At 39.2% G+C, this 18,882-nt stretch overlaps 1 protein-coding gene across 1 annotated transcript in view; it reads right to left on the bottom strand.

Moving 5' to 3' along the window:
• OTOG (otogelin) overlaps positions 1 to 18,882 on the bottom strand; it is a 232,290-nt gene that overhangs the window by 120,500 nt on the left and 92,908 nt on the right. The window contains exons 24-29 of the mRNA XM_060262032.1: positions 13,469 to 13,576; positions 6,629 to 6,767; positions 5,168 to 5,302; positions 4,820 to 4,966; positions 2,141 to 2,260; positions 966 to 1,082 (exon numbers count right to left, since the gene is read on the bottom strand). Coding sequence (XP_060118015.1) covers positions 966 to 1,082; positions 2,141 to 2,260; positions 4,820 to 4,966; positions 5,168 to 5,302; positions 6,629 to 6,767; positions 13,469 to 13,576 — 766 coding nt within the window. The remainder of the gene's footprint in view (positions 1 to 965; positions 1,083 to 2,140; positions 2,261 to 4,819; positions 4,967 to 5,167; positions 5,303 to 6,628; positions 6,768 to 13,468; positions 13,577 to 18,882) is intronic.

Here is an 18,882-nt window from a genome sequence, read left to right as displayed (position 1 = left end):
AACAATAATGTTGCAATACTGTATGGTGTAAAGCATTTATTAATTTGCTTTTATTGAGCTAGTGCAGTAATATTACAGAAAATAATATGAATACATATACTGTAGTAAAATGCTAATATTATATACATTTGCTGCTGGAGGACAACATCAACAGTTATCACTCAGTCATGAGACCCTGATGGACCATGGCTCCAATGCCACCCAGTCTCCATCATTTGGCCTCTAGCTGGGAGGCACTGGTCCAGTTCATGTAGAAGAGAAATTTTTCTAGAAAAGTATAAAAGCAGTGCTCTAAATCTGAGCATTGACAGCTGGCTATTCTATCCTAAAGTGGGAAATGACAGCCTCATATGCTAATTCCTTTAAACCCAAGAACCAAAAAGTTTTCCATGTATTTTTGTCTTAAAGCATGGAAAAGGTTCAGGTGTCAAGCTTTGCAAGATTATGCCTATTCATGTCTTATGAATGCAGGCTCTCTAATGTGCTGGAACTTCAGACCACTTGAGCTCAGAAAGTGCATCTTCCCAGGGCAGATAGCTTGTTATGGCTTTTGTTTTGTTTTTTTGTATTGTTTGTATTGTATCAATACTTCCTCCAATGGAAGACCACTTTAGTTGGGGAAAGACCCCTTAGGCTGGAAGACGGCTCTGTGGAGGAAAGTTGGATCCATTACACTATAAGGGGATCATCATTTCATCACCCATCAAATGGGTGAATCCAGTAACTGTGTGGTCCAGGCTAAGAATTATAAATGATGTTTTTCTACTGCAATGTATTTTAGGGCCAATCTTAAAGTACAAATACAAGTTCAGAGTCCTGTTACGGAAAATGGCTAAGAAAGTATTCATTGACACTCTTTTATTTTTAGTCAGGGGCTTTATTTCATTACACACTAAACCTGAAATGCAGATTTTTTTAAAACATCACATAAAACTTAAAAATTCTTATTCCCCATTGCTACTCACCACTGGATGACAAGACTCAAATACTTCACTCAGTAATATCCCACATTCTTTTTTGGCAAATGGTTCTCTGAGCGGATTTAAAATGCATGGATGCCGGATGTCAGAGCTGTCAACACACTGAATCCAAAAACAAGATTATCAACCAGGAGAAAGTTTCTTATAGGAAGTGTGGTGTTCTGACTGTTGAAGTGATCAAGTAATGCAACTTATACTGGACAAGAGAGGGATATAGATGTGGCTTATGGCAAGTGAAAACTCCTATCACTCAAAGTAATGACTTTGTGGTCTTCTCACCAATAAAAATTAGGACCTATGGCTGCCTCTCCATGTGTGGGCAGCTATAAGCACATGGGAATCATGTCATGCTCACAGGAACTAATTTAGGTATATAACTATTATTTTCTCAGTCATCAACATCCCTACTGTTGCAAGTAAATAACTGAAATAACCATAAAACTTCTGCAGATGCCCCTTATTCACTCTATCTTGACTTTCCAGGAATTCCAGGAGGTTGTCCCAAAAAGTTCTAAAACATGTCTAATGGTATTTCCATTAGTTTCTATGAGACCATTTCCATGGATTATAGTTTTATAGTTGATTTTTAGGTTTTCATTATTGTTCTATCTTAAATTTACCTACTTACAAAATATTTTGAGTACTCAGAGCAAAAACAGGATATATTTTTTCTAACAAAAATAATAAAAATAGAAGACCAAGGATCACATGCAGAAACAACAACAACAACCAGGGGTGGAATTCTAGCAGGCACTTCTTTGCATATTAGGCCACACACCCCTGATGTAGCTAATCCTCCAAGAGCTTACAAAAAAGAGCCTTGTAAGCTCTTGGAGGATTGGCTACATCAGGGGTGTGTGGTCTAATATGCAAAAGAGCTCCTGCTAGAATTCCACCCCTGATAACAACTACAATTTCATACAAGAGAATATGACAAGCCTCTTTTAAAATAATGATTTTTGAAAACGTCTCACAATGCCTTGAGCTCTAGTAAGAAAGATCCTAAATTAAATAAATGTAAATGCTTCTGTCAACAACATGATAGTACTGCTAGCATTGCTGTTGATTGATCTAAAACAATGATTTAGTGATGAATAACCATGAATAATAATAATTTAGTGATGAGTAACAGAATGAGTAACCATTCTCTAACTGTTTACCTCTGCAGCTGCCCAGCTACTTCCAAATTCTTGAGCATTTGTTAACTCAAAATTTTCTGGAGTCCTCATTTCATTTACTGTTTTTGAGTCAAAATTCCCACATAATCCAGTTACCTCACCCTAGAAAAGAGACAATCTCAAAATGAACTTTATAGATTGGTCAGTACTAATGGCATACATTTTTAATTACAAGAGCAGAAGAAAAATCTGTCACAAAAATATATGTATCTATTCCTAACTTTCCTAACAGACACAAAAATCAATGCAGAATGGCGCCTCCCCTCACCAATCCAGTAAGTATGAAACTCTCAGATCTCACCATGAGGGTTCCCAACATGTTACACTCTCAATTATATGTGAGGGTTCCCAACATAATTATATACTACTACACTCCCAACATAATTATATGTTACACTTGTCGTAATATCCTTCCTGTGATTCTCTCCCTGCTCACACGAACTCAGAGTTCTCTCATTTGTGGAGAAGTATGGGAAAATGAACTGTTAAATGGTACATATTTGATTTAGCTCTTTATAGTATATTGCTGAAAACATAACAATATGACAATATGGCCATAAATATAAAGATGAACATGTACAATAATACCATTTTCTAATCAAAATGCTGTTACTTAAAATGTACACTCTTAAATCTGTATACATTCCTGTCCTCAGGCATTATTGGTGGGGAAATCACCATACATACAGTATGTCACAGAAGTGAGTACACCCCTCACATTTTGTAAATGTTTAAGTATATCTTTTCATGCAACAACACTGAAGAAATGACACAACTACAATGTAAAGTAGTGAGTCTACAGCTTGTATAACAGGGTAAATATGCTGTCCCCTCAAAATTATGCAACACACAGCCATTAATGTCTAAACTGCTGGCAACAAAAGTAAGTACACTCCTAAGTGATAATGTCCAAATGGAGCTCAAAGTGTCAATATTTTGTGTGGCCACCATTATTTTCCAGCACTGCCTTAACCCTCTCAGACATAGAGTTCACCAGAGTTTCACAGGTTGCCACTGGAGTCCTCTTCCACTCCTCCATGACGACGTCACGTAGCTGGTGGATGTTAGAGACATTGCGCACCTCCACCTTCTGTTTCAGGATGCCCCACAGATGCTCAATAGAGTTTAGGTCTGGAGACATGCTTGGCCAGTCCATCACCTTTACCTGGCTCTGAACCTGGTTCAGTTCACAAATGGGTTTGGTTTGTGGTTCAGCCACGTACCATGAACTGAATTTTCCCAGTTTATGCCTATCCCTAACTGCAGTATCAGATAGTTCAAAACCATCCCAATTGTTCAAGATAGCTCAGAAGCTGCTGACACCAAGATCTGAGCCTTCACTATCTCAGAAAGACATAAATGGCTGTGATATTTCTGCCCACAGACTCACAGATTCATAACAGCTGGAAGGGACCTTGAGGGTCATCAACCCCCTGCACAATGCAGGAAACTTACAAATGCCTTCCCCCTCAAGTTCATACCTTCCCACTAAGTTCTGCCCAAATGCAGTTTTTTGCTGATAAAAAAATCAGAACCAGCACAGCTGAAGAAAACCTAATGCACCACCTGATCTATTGAAAGACCATTTTGACCCAGTTTCCATGATGTATGTCCACAAATCTTGGGATCACTGTTCTCTGGATCCTTGCCAATCTGGTCTGCTAAAATCATGTAAGGACCACATCAACAAACGTTCAATATCTATTATAAATCAGACACTAACTCACTTCACCTATCCTTGGCCACTCAGAGAGGCATTACTTAAAAACATCATCCTACAGAAAAATGATGTTGCCAGTTATCACTCAAACTCTAACCTGCCCTTTCTGGGCATAGTGATTGAGTGAGTAGTTGCAGACTAACTCTGGGTCTTCTTGGATAACTTATCTGCTCTAGACTTTCACAGATCAGACTTAGAGTTACTAGTGAAAACCAGTTATCAGTGTGGGACCTGTTCTGTGGAGTTTCATAGGGCATGGTCCTATGCTTGCTCCATGCTCGGGACAAGTATTCAGGGCTTTTCTATGCAGGCAATAGGACTGCACTATACTAAATTATTCACAAGGATACTTGGATAAATTATTAGGGACTCTGGTCTATACTACCATACATAGCTTGCTTATAGAATCCTACAATGTAATTTTTTCCATTCATTTAATGTCATGTTAACTCTTATGCCTGGCTTCAGTTGTTTTTAGACTTCTGGTTGGTTCTACAACCACTAATCCTATTGCATTGTTTACTGACTATCCCATCCTATTGAATGTATCAATTTACTCTGTGTAATCTACCTTGAGTCCAAGTGAGAAAGATAAACTATAAATAACGTATTTTTTTAAAAAAAAATTAAAAAGTATATATATAAAATAACTCAATAAAAATGTATAAACACATTTAACACCAAAAACCACAAAGAAGAACAATAATAGTCACTAGGAGTAAGCCAAAAAGAACAAAAAAGTCTTCATCTAGTTTTTGTTCTGTTTTGTATACCCCAATAAGCAGGTTAATATTATCTTTCATATGAGAAGCACAGGGCACAATCCAACCAAAGGATAACACTTGGTATCATACTGATTTCAACAGGAAAGTTCAGTAAACACTCAAGAGACTTAAAAGTGGCTAACTTTGGATGAATTAGAGTGAATGGCTTCTCTTTACCTGCCATTGAGGGCCTGTCTGTACATGAAGGGTTGTTCGTTGATCCCACATCACAGTGATGTGTTCATTAGGAAAATGAACAAGTGTGAAAAAGCCTGCTTTCCATATATGTATTAGCTGTAGTTTGTCTATGTAACTCAAAGGACTCTGTAAAAAAAAAGTTTGTTTGTCTGAGTACTTTATAAAGTTTTTAAATTTGCTACCTGGCATTATATTTTATGGCACACCCGGCCCGGCAAGGTCTCATTTATGTCAAATGAGTTCAACACCAGTGCTTTATACTGTTCTACATATAAATAGTTGCACCATTTTATCTATATTCTTTTTTTCTACATTGCTAGAGCTTACCGGATCTCCAGTGTCATCATCAAATATTATGAATGATTTTCCAACATTGATGAAAATATACTTTCTGCAAATTATTCCAGTGTTAAAGCAATTAAGATTTTCTATGATGATTGAGAAACTAGTAACCGAAGAACTCTGCAGGAAAAAATAAGGCAGTTTTGTAAACAGCGAATGAAAACCCATTGACAATAACACTTTTCTGCCTCTTAGCTTTTCCAATGTGATCAGCATATCCTTTCCATTTTATTGCTTCTCTCACCTCTCTGTCTTTGAAGATGGAAAAGACAGAGAGCTGGTAGTAAAGTTATGCAGTGCCACTAAGCAGCAATCAAATGGGAGCTCACAAATTTACTGGCAAGCTAGAGACACAGCAGTTGAAGGCAGAAAAAGGTGTCTCACAACCTATACAGGAACAAACACAAACCAATGATGTGACTGGTCTGTGCTGGGTGCATTCAACAGTCATTTGCCAGCACAGTCAGGCCCAGCTGCACTTGATACATCTCACAGCTTCATGTTCTTACAAGTGGGTATCTTCCTTAACCACAAAAACACTTCATCAAAAACAAAACAAAGAAAAGCCTGGAGAAACTGCCAGGAGAGCCACTACCAAAGTATTTTAAATGGATAAAAAATCCTGAAAGATCTTTACTGTGCAATGTAAATGTATCAAATCTAGTTTAATTTTTTTCTATAGGTGAGAAGGTAAGTTAATGTTGCGAGGCAATGATAATTAACAATTCAATAACTCTTAAAATTTTTGGCTACATGTTTTTTTAAAAAAATGTCTTAAAATCAATTGGTAACAATCCAGGATACAGTTAGGAATGTTTGAGGTCCACTGCACCCATATATTGGCTTGCATCCAGCAATGTGCAAGCAGAAAGATAGACTTAGCACTGTACCCTTTTCTAGATCTAGTCTCATCACTAAACGAAAACTGTGCAAGTGGAAATGCAAGTAGGGATACATTGTAACTTAGCAAAAGCAGCTACCATAGACTTTCCTCAGCATTTCCACTTGAGCAAGACTTCCAGAGCAAGTGATTTATTTTTTTTTGCTAGATCCATCCTTCTGACTGCATACTAATTAATAGGTATTCTAACATATAAAGTTGTATTTTATCAATGAGCCTTTATGTTGCCTCATCTTAATCCTGATGGCAAAACTTTTTGGTTGCTTTGACTGATTTTGCAGCCATGATAAAGGAAATCTTGACCCTTTGCTCCATTGCCTACTGGCTTGTCTGAAATTTCACAGGTACAGAACCATGTTTATTTCCACATTCTTAAAGGACTTGGCTAGTCTCCCAACCCATTGTAAGTTACAGACCCTTTTAAGTGGAAGTGACTGTGTATAAGATAAACAGATACGTTTCAATATCTATTGATCTGTAGAAGATGTACCCCAAGCTAAAGTTCAACATAATTAATAAAGTAGCTTTTTAAAAATAAACATCACCTTAACCAGGTAAACCTTGCAATTCCCAATGTAATCAAAAGAAAGTCCATCAAAAGTCCTGTAATGACGATCTCCATATGTAGTACACATTGATGGGCAAGGGTGGAAAGTGCATTCAAATGAGCCATGATGGCAGATGCTGGGGAGGGGGGGGGGTGTAAAATCAACAGTAAAAAAAAACAGTTACAAAAGTTAAAAACGTAAAACACAACAACAGTAAAGCAGTAAAAACATGGCCCTCTGAGATACTGCAATTTCCTCTTATCTAAAGCCATGGTGTTCACACTTAAATAGTGCTCTTAGACGTCCAGATCACGTATATATTATAGTGAATTACGCAAATTCATGGGAACAAACTGGTACATTCCAAACTGGTACATTCCAAATCTGCCTTTCTCTAGCAATGAATGGAGACATCCATCTAAGAATATTCACTGTATATACACTAATGCTTCTGCATTCGTAACAGAATGCTGAGTTGGACCTGGCTAAATGCAGCAAAAGCAGGCAGCAATGATATCATTACAGTCCACTTTAGGAAGACTGGACTGATATGAATGAATATACAATATGCTGAATGTGTATTTTGCATAAAGACCCTCGCAACAACATAGGCTTTTATTACATACCGGCCTAACACAAATGCTCATCATTCCAATTAGTATTATTAAATCTATGCAGCGCTGCTCTTTAGGCAGCTGTTTTACTATACAAATCAACATTTGATATTTCATTATTTGTTCAAATCTTTATTTCAAATGTACTGGCTTGGTTTGTAATTAGAAGCCAAGCAGCAAATCTGAGATTTCACTCCACAATAACAGTTCTCACACATAATAAAGTGAGGATATGTAACATGTAAGGACTGCATCACCTGTACGGATGAGCATGCGACCGGTGCTCCGCGGCCTGCACTGGCTGCCAATAGAGTACCGGATTTGCTTCAAGGTGTTAGTCCTGACTTTTAAAGCCTTACACGGCCTGGAACCAACATACCTGTGAGACCATCTTTTCCTGTATATGCCCCGGAGGTCGCTTCGTTCAGCCTCCCAAGATCTTTTGACTGTCCCCGGCCCAAGGGACGCCTGTCTTGCCTCTACCAGGGCCAGGTCTTTCTCAGTCCTGGCCCCAACCTGGTGAAATCAGCTCCCTATGGATATCTGGGCCCTACCTGACTTGCTAGCCTTTCGTAGGACCTGCAAAACGGAGCTGTTCCACCAGATTTTTGGGTGAGGCGGCAGGCATCTATTCATTAGATCAATTGGCCTCCCCTGCTGTACTATTCTACTGTGCTGTTCTGCTGCATCGTATTGTTATGCCATCTGGTCCTGCTGAACTGTTCTGTTGGACGATATATTGGAATTGGTTTTACGGTTATGCTGTTTTATTGTTATGTTGATTTTATTGTGTTTTTATTATTCATGTACTCCACTCTGAGCCCCTATGGGGAATGGGCGGAATACAAATAAACAGATGATGATGATGATGATGATAATAATAATAGGGGTTGGCCTTACAATGGCTCTCCTCCTTCCTCAAAGGACGGGGACAAAGGGTGGCAATTGGGGGTGAGCTCTCCCGGAGGCGCACACTAGATTGTGCGGTGCCTCAGGGAGCAGTTCTCTCCCCGATGCTATTTAACGTCTATATGCGCCCCCTTGCCCAGATTGTCCGGAGGTTTGGGCTGGGTTGTCATCAGTATGCAGATGACACCCAGCTCTATCTGCTAATGGATGGCTGGCCTGACTGCGTCCCAGGGAACCTGGACCGGCATTGCAGGCCGTGGCAACCTGGCTCAGGCTGAGTGGGCTGAAGCTGAATCCGACGAAGACAGAGGTCCTTTGCGTGGGTCGCGGTGCTCGGGGGGGGGGGGAAATACCCCTCCCGGTTTTTGATGGCGCACCGTTGAAAGCGGCGCACCAGGTCAAGAGCCTGGGAGTTTTACTGGAGCCTTCACTATCGATGGAGGCCCAGGTAGCTGCCACTGCCAAGTCGGCATTTTTTCATCTGAAGCAGGCAAGGCAGTTGGCTCCTTTCCTAGAGCGCCGGGACCTAGCAACAGTGATCCATGCGACGGTCACCTCAAGATTGGACTACTGTAATGCCCTCTACATGGGGCTGCCTTTGTGTCGAACCCGGAAGCTGCAGCTAGTGCAGAATGCAGCGGCCAGGCTGTTATTAGGACTCCCGAAATGGGAGCATATACAGCCGAGGCTGCGCGAACTGCACTGGCTGCCAGTTACATACCGGGTTCGCTACAAAGTGCTGGTCATTACCTTTAAAGCCCTATATGGCCAAGGACCTGCCTACCTGAAGGACCGTCTCTCCCCATACGAGCCCCAAAGAGCACTGAGGTCAGCAGGGAAGAACAAGCTGACTGTCCCTGGGCCAAGGGAGGCAAAATTACAGACCACACGGGCACGGGCTTTCTCCGTGGCAGCCCCCAGCCTGTGGAATCAACTCCCGGAGGAGGTGCGGGCCCTGCGGAACTTAGATCAGTTCCGCAGGGCCTGCAAGACCATCCTCTTTAGGCAGGCTTTCTCAGAATGTTGACAGAGGATGACTGAACGGAGGATCCAATAAAGTGATTCTTCAATGATTCTTGCCACTATTAAATATTTAAATATGTAACAGCGCCCGGAACACCTCTGCTGTCGTTAAACTATAGATTATATATGTTATAGACTATATATGCTAGATTAGTGTTGTTTTAAAAAATTTTATGCTGTTTTATAATTTTAATGTGTTTTATGTGTTTAATGTGTTTTAATTATTGTATTTATATTATGTTCTATTGAATGTTGTTAGCCGCCCTGAGCCTGCCCAGGCGGGGAGGGCGGGATACAAATAAAAATTAATAATAATAATAATAATACACTTACTTCGATAGTAAACAGATATGACTGAAATGTTTCAGAAAATCCATATCCATACAAATAAAAGTAACCAACTTAGTCAAACTCATTTAAAATACATAGTGTTAATCCAAAAGTTAGGGTTTATGTACATATAAAATCAATTAAAACTATGAAAGAGAATACAGCAACAGAAAGCGATGTTTATATTTTTTTAAAGATTTGAGTTCAAAACCCTCTACGCTTCCTTTGAAGTATAAACTTACAGCTGCACAGAAAATTTTAACACACAATTATTTTTTTAAAAAAAACATCTGACTTAACAAATTAGTTGTACATACAACCAATCAGCTGAAACTACTGCCTGTGCAGTGAAATTGGTGGAACAGTGACAGTGAAATGGAACTCCTTACCTCCCCACTCCTACTGCAGCCCACTGAACACTATGAAATTCAGTTCCTAGGGATCAATAAATTCTCAGGGGACTCAATGACATGTGAGTCAGCAGGGGCAGGGAAATGCCTGTGGAAATTGCCTTCTGTTCCTCTACCGACAGGAATCTGCAAATGCAGCTACTATTGCCTTATAATTCAACCCAATCTGTCCTAAATATCTGAAATAAAAATAATATTGCTTAAAATGTTTTGGTAATGTAGTTAAGACTATAAAACTAGAGACAAAAAATTTTCTGGCTATGTGGCTGGTTGGATCCAAACTAAACTGGCAATGCCTACCAATTCCCCCATCTCATTATACATCTCACGCATGACATTCCTCAGAATTGTAGATCCCACACATACCATTTATTCCCATATCCCCCAAGAGCAGCATTTCATGGCGATCAGTGGGTTTCAGTGGGAGGGGTGAAACTCCATTCTCCTGATTGCAAATTTAGTTTGGAAGCAACCCAATATTTTTATATTTTCAACTGACTTTTTTTACCCAGAGCTTAATTTTTCATTTTGTTGGTTTAGATTTAATCAGAAACATAAGAATATATTAATACTCTTCTGTTCATGTGATATATTGTATTATATTATATCATATTCACAGCACGTTATATTCACAGTGTTCATTTAATTAATGAGACATAAAGTAATTGCCAAATTATTCAGCATAATCATCTATATATGCTGAGAATTGGAACACACAGAGAACAGGCAACTGCACGGAGTAGTGCTGGGTCGGTGGATGAAGCAGGAAAGCATAGTAGACTTTTTCCCAATAATAATATGATTTAGCTTTTTTCCCAGGCATAAGGCATATATGGACCATAACGAAAGCACATCTTAGCTGCATTGTCCAATCCTGTTTATGTATGGGTGAGGGTTTTTAATTTTGTTTCGTAGAATGGGTATTTAACCATTTTCTTTTTTTAAAAATGATTTAAGAAACACAACTACCAACAGGAAAATAAATCTGCAAGAACTAAAATTTTAAAAAGAAAAAAGTGATCTGAAATGTCACTAAATAGATATACACTTTTTAAAAAAATGAAAAGGAGACATTTCATATACTGCTGCTCTACAGCAACTGTTATTCAGAGATGTTCTGTTTCTAAACATGGGGATTGATTTCACTGTCATGGCTAAGAGTCACCAATTAGCCAAGAATTTACCAGGTCTGTTTTAGAAGCCATCTGCAATAATGCAAAAAACGTGAAAATTACATAAAACATTTTAAACTGATACAACTGCACCATCTTTTATCATGTTTCTAATAATATGGCTAAGTTGAACCCTATAATATATATATTCTTCATCCGAAGTTCATAATCTGGGACAAACATTCTTGATTTGGTGACAAGCAGAGTTTGCAGGCTCTGGACTGGTAAAAAGGCTAAAAAAGGATATTTTGAAAATGACCCTGTATGATCCCCTTGAAATTCTGATACCTAGTGAGAATTTTTAAAGAAATGAATCTTTAAAAGAGCACAATTCACCTGCCAACATTCATCCATCAATGGTCATATCCACCCAAACCATTAATGTTCATTCTAGTTAATTAGAAAAGTGAATTGAAGAACTGCAGAACAAATTAAATCAAAGGGAAAGATATCCAAACAAATAGTAAGAAAGAAACAAAGCAACCTGAAAATTTAAATCAAACATATATGCAAACATAACAAATATATTACATTGTACTATAAATATAACATGGCCTGTAGATTTGTATACAAAAAAACACAAGCATTTATAAAGCTACAAATATCTGACCACTGAGGTTCATACTCTATTTGTAGATCAGATTACTGTAATGTGTTCTCTGTAGGCTACCCCTGTGAAATGTTTAGAAACTTCAGTTGCTGATGAATGCTGAAGTCAGGACAGTCAGTCTTGGGGACAATATCACTCCAGTCCTGACTCCTGATCCATCTACACTGGGTCACTGGTACTAAAACTCTAGAAAAATCTCCCCAGGGAGATTTGTCTGTCCTTGTTAGTGTTTGATGTTCCTCAGTGATCCCGTCCATTATTTTAATTATTTCTTTTACATTTTTGCATGAATTTTACATCTGGTTTTGTTTTCAATTATGTTATTTTTATAGTTTATAAGATGTGATCGTATTAGATATGTTTTAATTTGTAGCTGACTTGACAGCCCTTTTGAAGCAGAAAGACAGAAAACAAAATAAAATGAGTCCAATTCAAATTACAAATATGATTTCAGCTTCAAAGGATATTCAGTAATAACAAGTTCAATTCTTGTTCTATAAATGATACATTAATTTTATACTCCTTTTGGATGTAGGTAGTTTTATATACTTCAGTCAATAGCATCATAACTATCTCCTCACTCTACATGTTAGTGAGGACCAGGTTTAGACTTCTCAACTAAAACACAATTATATTTGAACATTACTGCAACCCTTTCATGAAGTCTTTCTACAGGCAAAATAATTTGGTGTCTGTTTGCATGTGTGTGCAATGAAAGGTACCCATGTTCAGACCTAGGGAAACAAGGGAGATAACCCAGGGTCACTTTACCTTCCTGCCAAGCAGAGATGGCTTGTGAGTCGCATCACCAGTCGGTCAAAAGGCTACAAATGTCTTCTAGAGCAGATACTGATGACCTGACAAGAGGCAGAGGCAGTCAGTCAGCACAAGGCTGGAGTGGGCAAAGACATCCAGACAACGTATTGACTAGTGCTGACTGGAGCAGCCTGGACTGTAGGCTCTGTAGAGCTCTGTAGGCCCAGATGCAACCAGGTGAAATAAATGTGCCAAACTGACTAAAATAAGGAGTGGACGGGATACTGAGTGTTAAGTACCAGGTTGCAGTTTTGTGTTACTTCCTGGTGTTGCTTCCTACACTTTAGATGTTATAAAAATTGTTTGTTCTACAGCATACAGAAGACAGAAATATATCATAAACATGTTATGTATGATTTCAGGGTGCTTTGTTTCAGTTCAAAATATGAAAAAAAAATATATAGAGAATGTTTTAATTAAATAAATGTGACTGGGATACATATTAAAAGCATGCACATGCATGAAAGACTGTGAAGTAAACTACAGAATATGGGCATTATTGTGATGATACTCACAGCAGTACTAGCACCTTTTTCTGTGACTCTTTCAAGTCCTTGAGTAGAATTGGTAGAAACTAGCGAAACCCTATGTGAGTACTGGCACCTTTGTTTACAAAAATGCACTGGTTTATGCGTCTGGGGAATTATTATCATTAATGCATGAATAGTTCTCCAAATGAACCTCTCCTGTGTAGTTTTAAATATATACTTTCAAGAAGGAAGATTAGCTTCTTATCCATTACACGAATGTGTATTCCAATTTTTAACCACTGCTACCCATCACTTGCTAGAACTATTATTCAGCTGTTCAAAAACAACAACTCTATGCTGAGATACTTCAATAAAAATAAAAGCCACAGAAATACAATAATTTAAATACTAAAAACCAGTAATTCAGATTCATTAAAAGTATAACTGAATTTCTAAAAATTAGATTTAAAACATTCCACTCACCAGGTATGACATGAAGAAACTACTCTGTCTCCAGGAAAGTATTCTTTCCCTTTCCAAGAACATGGACACTCATCTGGCTTGAAGCATGCATCACCATGTTTAACAAGGCTATAAAAACACACAAAAATGCAATAATTATATAATCCAAATTAGTTACATACTTACTACTAAATATAACTTGAATTCTATAAGTAAAGAAACATTTCTAGGTGCCATAGGAAAGTCCTCCCCCTCCACATTATGAAAGGGCATGGGCCTACTAATGCTGTCAGAAAACAGTTTTGCTGTAGTAGAAAATTATTTTCAAAGACAGCATGTTCAAATTTTGAGGAGTAATTCAAAGTAGATTTAGGAGGGAGGAAGAGATGTTTCGTAATATTATCATGATTTTCAGTGACTCTTGTCTTCTTATAATGTGATTAACAGGGCTTTTTGTAGCAGAAACTCCTTTGCATATTAGGCCGCACACCCCTGATGTAGCCAGTCCTCCTGGAGCTTACAGTAGCCCCTGTACTAAGAACCCTTTTCGGTTCTTGAAGGATTGGCTACATGAGGGGTGTGGCCTAATATGCAAAGGAGTTCCCGCTACAAAAAAAGCCCTGGTTATTAAAGTATGATAGTTTCAGTTTAGTCAGTATAGCTTCTAGGAAGAGTTCAGGCTTGATTTGATCTAGAACCCACTTGTTTGTCTTTTGGGCGGTCCACTGTGTTTGTAAAACTATCTTTCAAAAACACATTTCAAATGAATCAACTTTCTTCCTGTCTCCTTTCTTTCTTCTTCCTAAGGTTGCCAGATAGGCAAAGGGGAGGGAGAGGGAGAGAGATGGCCACCCAGTGGTCATGCTTGGGATTGCAGCTTTGTGTTACTTCCTGATATTGCTTCCTGCTCTTTAGATGTTACAAAAATTGTTTGTTCTACAGCATACAGAAAACAGCAATATATCATAAACATATTATCTTTCAAAGCTTGAATCTGAGAAAGGGTTAAATTATAATTTCTACTCCATCCAGATTTTTCCATAAGACTAACATTTAAGCAATTGGTAAATATTTTACGTAAACATTGGCATATGGTCCAGACCTCATTAGGTGGTATGGATTTTCCCAAGGTGGTGTGGAAAAGTAGACATAATCTTCAAGATTTATTAGTGCATTCTGATCTGTTTTCTAAACAAGAATTGGGACCGCATCTTCTCCCTGGGCACTTTAAATGCGGAAAGGGCTGTACTATTTGTGATTATACTACCAATCTAATGAAGCGTCTATAAATGATTTCACATGGCATCTAAGACACTTTTCAAATTGTGAGTCTTCTAAGGTTATTTATTATTTATGCTGCGGCTGTTCTTTATGTTACATAGGGTCCACTAAATGTCCTTTTAAAGTCAGTTTCTTGGAGCTTCTTTCCCGCGTTAAATCAAAGGTAATGGAGGCTCTGATTGTTAGTCATATTTTAAGTTGTAATCATGATCTGAAAGAACTTAGTGCGGCATCATATACAAGTTACAACAAAGAAATTCTTTTGACATCACAGATACGCATAGATTGCTCTTGCAGAAGTAGTCTTATTTTATTCAGAAGTTCAATACCGTCACTCCTTCTGGTTTGAATTCGGTCTTAGACTTAAAATCCTTTTTATAAAAACAAAATTCTGGGGTAGTCTCCTTTAATGATTAAAAGTCTAACATTCTGTGTTGCTTTAAAAATCGGGTTCAAATGCTTAGCGCTTTGAGAACCGCTAATGCGGCCTTAGCAATTGACTTACTGCATGTATAGCTGTTTGAGCATTGGGTAAGCCTCTTTCTCTCTTTCATATTTCATTGGAACTTTTTGCATGGAATATTGTTATTTATCTTTGTATAATTTTGTCATAGTTCCAAAAATTGAACTATTGTGATCAAGAAGAAGTGGACATCGAAACACGTGATTATCTAGAATACGTGTTATCCCATATACTTCAACTCAGTCTGTGAGTCCTGCCTTCCTTGCAACTTTGTATACAATTTTGGAGAACTTCTGAACCTTGTTTCAGTCACAATTATCATTTTGCTACATCGTTGCTGATTAACATATTGATATAAACAACGTCAACAGAGGAAATAAGAGGTCTACGTAACAAGCAAGAAATCTATAGGCTTTTTGCCTTGGTGGACTCTTCAGTGTTCTCTTTATGTTCATGTTATGATTTTGTGTTTAAAATATGAACTATTTGTAAAAATTGGGTGTTATTGCCTAAAAATTGTCATATATTATGCTAAAAGCGAAAAATCATAAAAGTGATATTAATTGAAGTAAATACTAAGTTTGGATAGCAACTTCTTTAAGAAATAGATGTTTTCAAAAAATTCCTTGTGAATACGATTGTGGAACACAGGTGTCTCCACCTGGAGGTTGACTACCCTAGGCCTGGCTGCTTGCTACTGTACAGCAGCAGCCTCTCTATGATAGCCAGTGTGGCATAGGAGCTAGGGCTTCAGAGCGCAGTTTGCCAGGTTCAGCTTCTTGCTGTGGAAGTTGACTGGGTGATTTCAGACCAGTCACAGACTTTCAGTCTAACCTACCTCATAGGGTTGTTGTGCAGATCAAAAGGTGGACAGGAGACTGATGTAATCTGCTTTGGTTCCCCCCCCCCCCTGCCAATGTGGAGAAAGACAGTCTTTTCCTAGGTAGAGGCTGCAGGGAGGGAGGAGGAGAGGGAAAGCAGAAGTCAGAGGGGCAGATAAAGGGAGGGAGATAGGCTTGCCAACTCCAAGTTGGGAAATTCCTGGAGATTTGAGGAGTGGAGACTGGAAAGGTGGGGTTTGAAGAGGAGTGGAACCTCAGATAAGTACAATGCTATAGACTCTATCCTGCAAACCAGCCACTTCCTTTGGTCCTCATTGTGAACAAAGGCTGTACTTTTCCTAGATAAAGACTGCAGGGAGGGGGGAGGAGATGGAAAGATGAAGTCAGATCAATTCCCCTACAGAAATCTGTCACCTTGGGTATGTGGGAGGACAGGTCTCTACAACAGGTCTTATTCCTAGTAAGTAATAACTATACTGTTCTGCTGTACAAAAGTTCCAGTTAACGGATAATAATTCTAATTTGTTATGCCACTACTGAATAAGGCAATAAGGGAAAATATGCTACCAATAAAGATGAAATATTTAAAATAGAATAACAATAACTCTTTTATTTTAGCATATTTTAAACCACCTTTCCATCTCCTAAAATGGTCATAAATTGCAGAGCTAGTTAAAGCACATGAAGAACTCTGGAATTTCATGTCTGGGCATTTGGATATCTGCAACCATCTCTTCTCCCTGACTGATTCACCTAGCCATGAAGAGGTGGTTCACCTAGCCATGATTATATATTATATTTACAGTGCACCTTTCTCACTAGGACCCAAGGCCAATTACAAGAATGATTTTTAAAAGCCCTTTTCAATCGATTACCTTACTACAAAATGATAACATTTGAATCTACAGCAAAGATTCCCCAGATTCCAGTTGGACTGGGATTGTAAAACAGAAGCTAAAAATCAAAGAATGCATGCGAGCATATCTGTTTAATGTAACAGGACAATCATTGCACTATGCAAACATGTTATCTTTAAGGCAACTAGTCAATCAGTGTAAGAAATGACTTTATTCCTACTAAAAGTTACCTCCTGAACTGTACTACTGCACTGCAGCCAGGCCTGTAGCCACAGAGGAGTCTGTGGGGGCACTGCCCCCTGACATCCAGGCAGGGGGGGCCCCGACTTCCAGGGGACCTCCAGCACGCAGTCTGCTTTTTTTAGTTTCTTTTTGCCATGGCTGAGCCGACAAAGCGTCATCAGTGGCAGCCAGAGCCAAGAGAGCTGAGCAGGGCACAGTTCACTGTGGCAGCAAAAGCAACAGGAAGAGAGGAGGGAGGCAGAGGAAGCCATGTGGAATGGGTTGGAGCAGGGTGTATGGATAGAGCTGCTGGCTGCAAAGTGCCAGGGTGGGAGAGAGGGGGTGGAAGGACCCCCCCCCCCCCGCTAGCACGAAAGGTGCAGTCCCCTCTTCACTCCAAAGTTTTAGAGCTGGCTGTCTCAATTTGGTCACATTCAGAGCCTCCAGCTTTTGCCCCTATCCTACAAAGCTTCTGAGAAGTGACAAGCCCTGCAGTGGATGGGAAAGGGTGCCCCCTGACTTTTTAAAAAGCCCCCCACCTTTTAAAATCCTGGCTATGGCCATGACTACAGCTTTGCTCCTTCTACAAGAATACCCTCCTAAACAATATGTTTTTTGCACATTTTATGAAATAATAGAAAGATGGGGGCCTAGGGCAGACCATTTCACAATGCAGGAGACACACAGTATGGGCTCATAGCCAGGAATTCTTAACTTGGGGGGCATTTAAATTCTTTGGGAGGCACTGGTTACTTTAATTAAAGTTAAAGTTAATTTAATTAAAGGGCAGAGGAGAACTGGTGGCAGGTGGTGGCTCCCCTCATGAGTTTTATATTTACAGTTGTGACAAGAAGCACTGGCACTAACAACGACACAGTTTGAATCACAGAATCATAGAATTGGAAGGGACCTCCAGAGTCATCTAGTCCAACTCTCTGCACAATGCAGGAACTTCACAAATACCTCCCCTACACATATACATCCCCAGTGACCTCTGCTCCATGCCCAGAAATGGCAAAACCTCCAGGATCCCTAGCCAAACTGGCCTGGAGAAAAATTCCTAACTGATCTCAAAATGCCAATCAGCATTTCCCTGGGCATGTAAGAAAGGACCATGAGAACTAAGCACTGATGCACCCCTTCTCGCCCTCCTTCTCATGATCTGCCTACTCTCAGAATTAGCATTGCTGTCTAACCTTTGTTGAAAAACTTCCAAGGGAGGATAGTCCACCACCTCCCAAAGAAGCCTGTTCCTCTGAAGAACTGCTCTAACTGCTGGAAAGTTCTTCCTAATGTTTAACCAGAAGCTTTTTTGATTTAATTTCAACCCACTGGGTCTGGTCTGACCTTCTGTGGCAACATCCTCTAGATGACAGTCCTTCAAGTACTTGAAGATGGTGATCATATCACCTCTCAGCCGCCTCCTCTCCAGGCTAAACATCCCCAGCTGCTTTCCTCATAGGACTTGGTCTCCAGACCCCTCACCATCTTTATTGCCCCCCTCTGGACATGTTCCAGTTTGTCTATATCCTTCTTAAATTGTGATGCCCAAAACTGAACACAATACTCCAGCTAAAGTCTTACCAGAGCAGAATAAAGCGATACCATCACTTCATGTGATCTGGACACTATACTTCTGTTGATACAGCCCAAAACTGAATTTGCCTTTTTGGCCACTGCATCGCACTGCTGCTGACTCCTGTTCAGTGTCACTAAGACCCTTAGATCCTTTTTGCACATAATACTGCCAAAAGTCTACCCCATCCTATA

Source organism: Heteronotia binoei, chromosome 21 (assembly GCF_032191835.1).
Source record: "Heteronotia binoei isolate CCM8104 ecotype False Entrance Well chromosome 21, APGP_CSIRO_Hbin_v1, whole genome shotgun sequence".
Lineage (NCBI taxonomy): Eukaryota > Metazoa > Chordata > Lepidosauria > Squamata > Gekkonidae > Heteronotia > Heteronotia binoei.
This window is presented reverse-complemented; position numbering and strand designations above follow the sequence as displayed.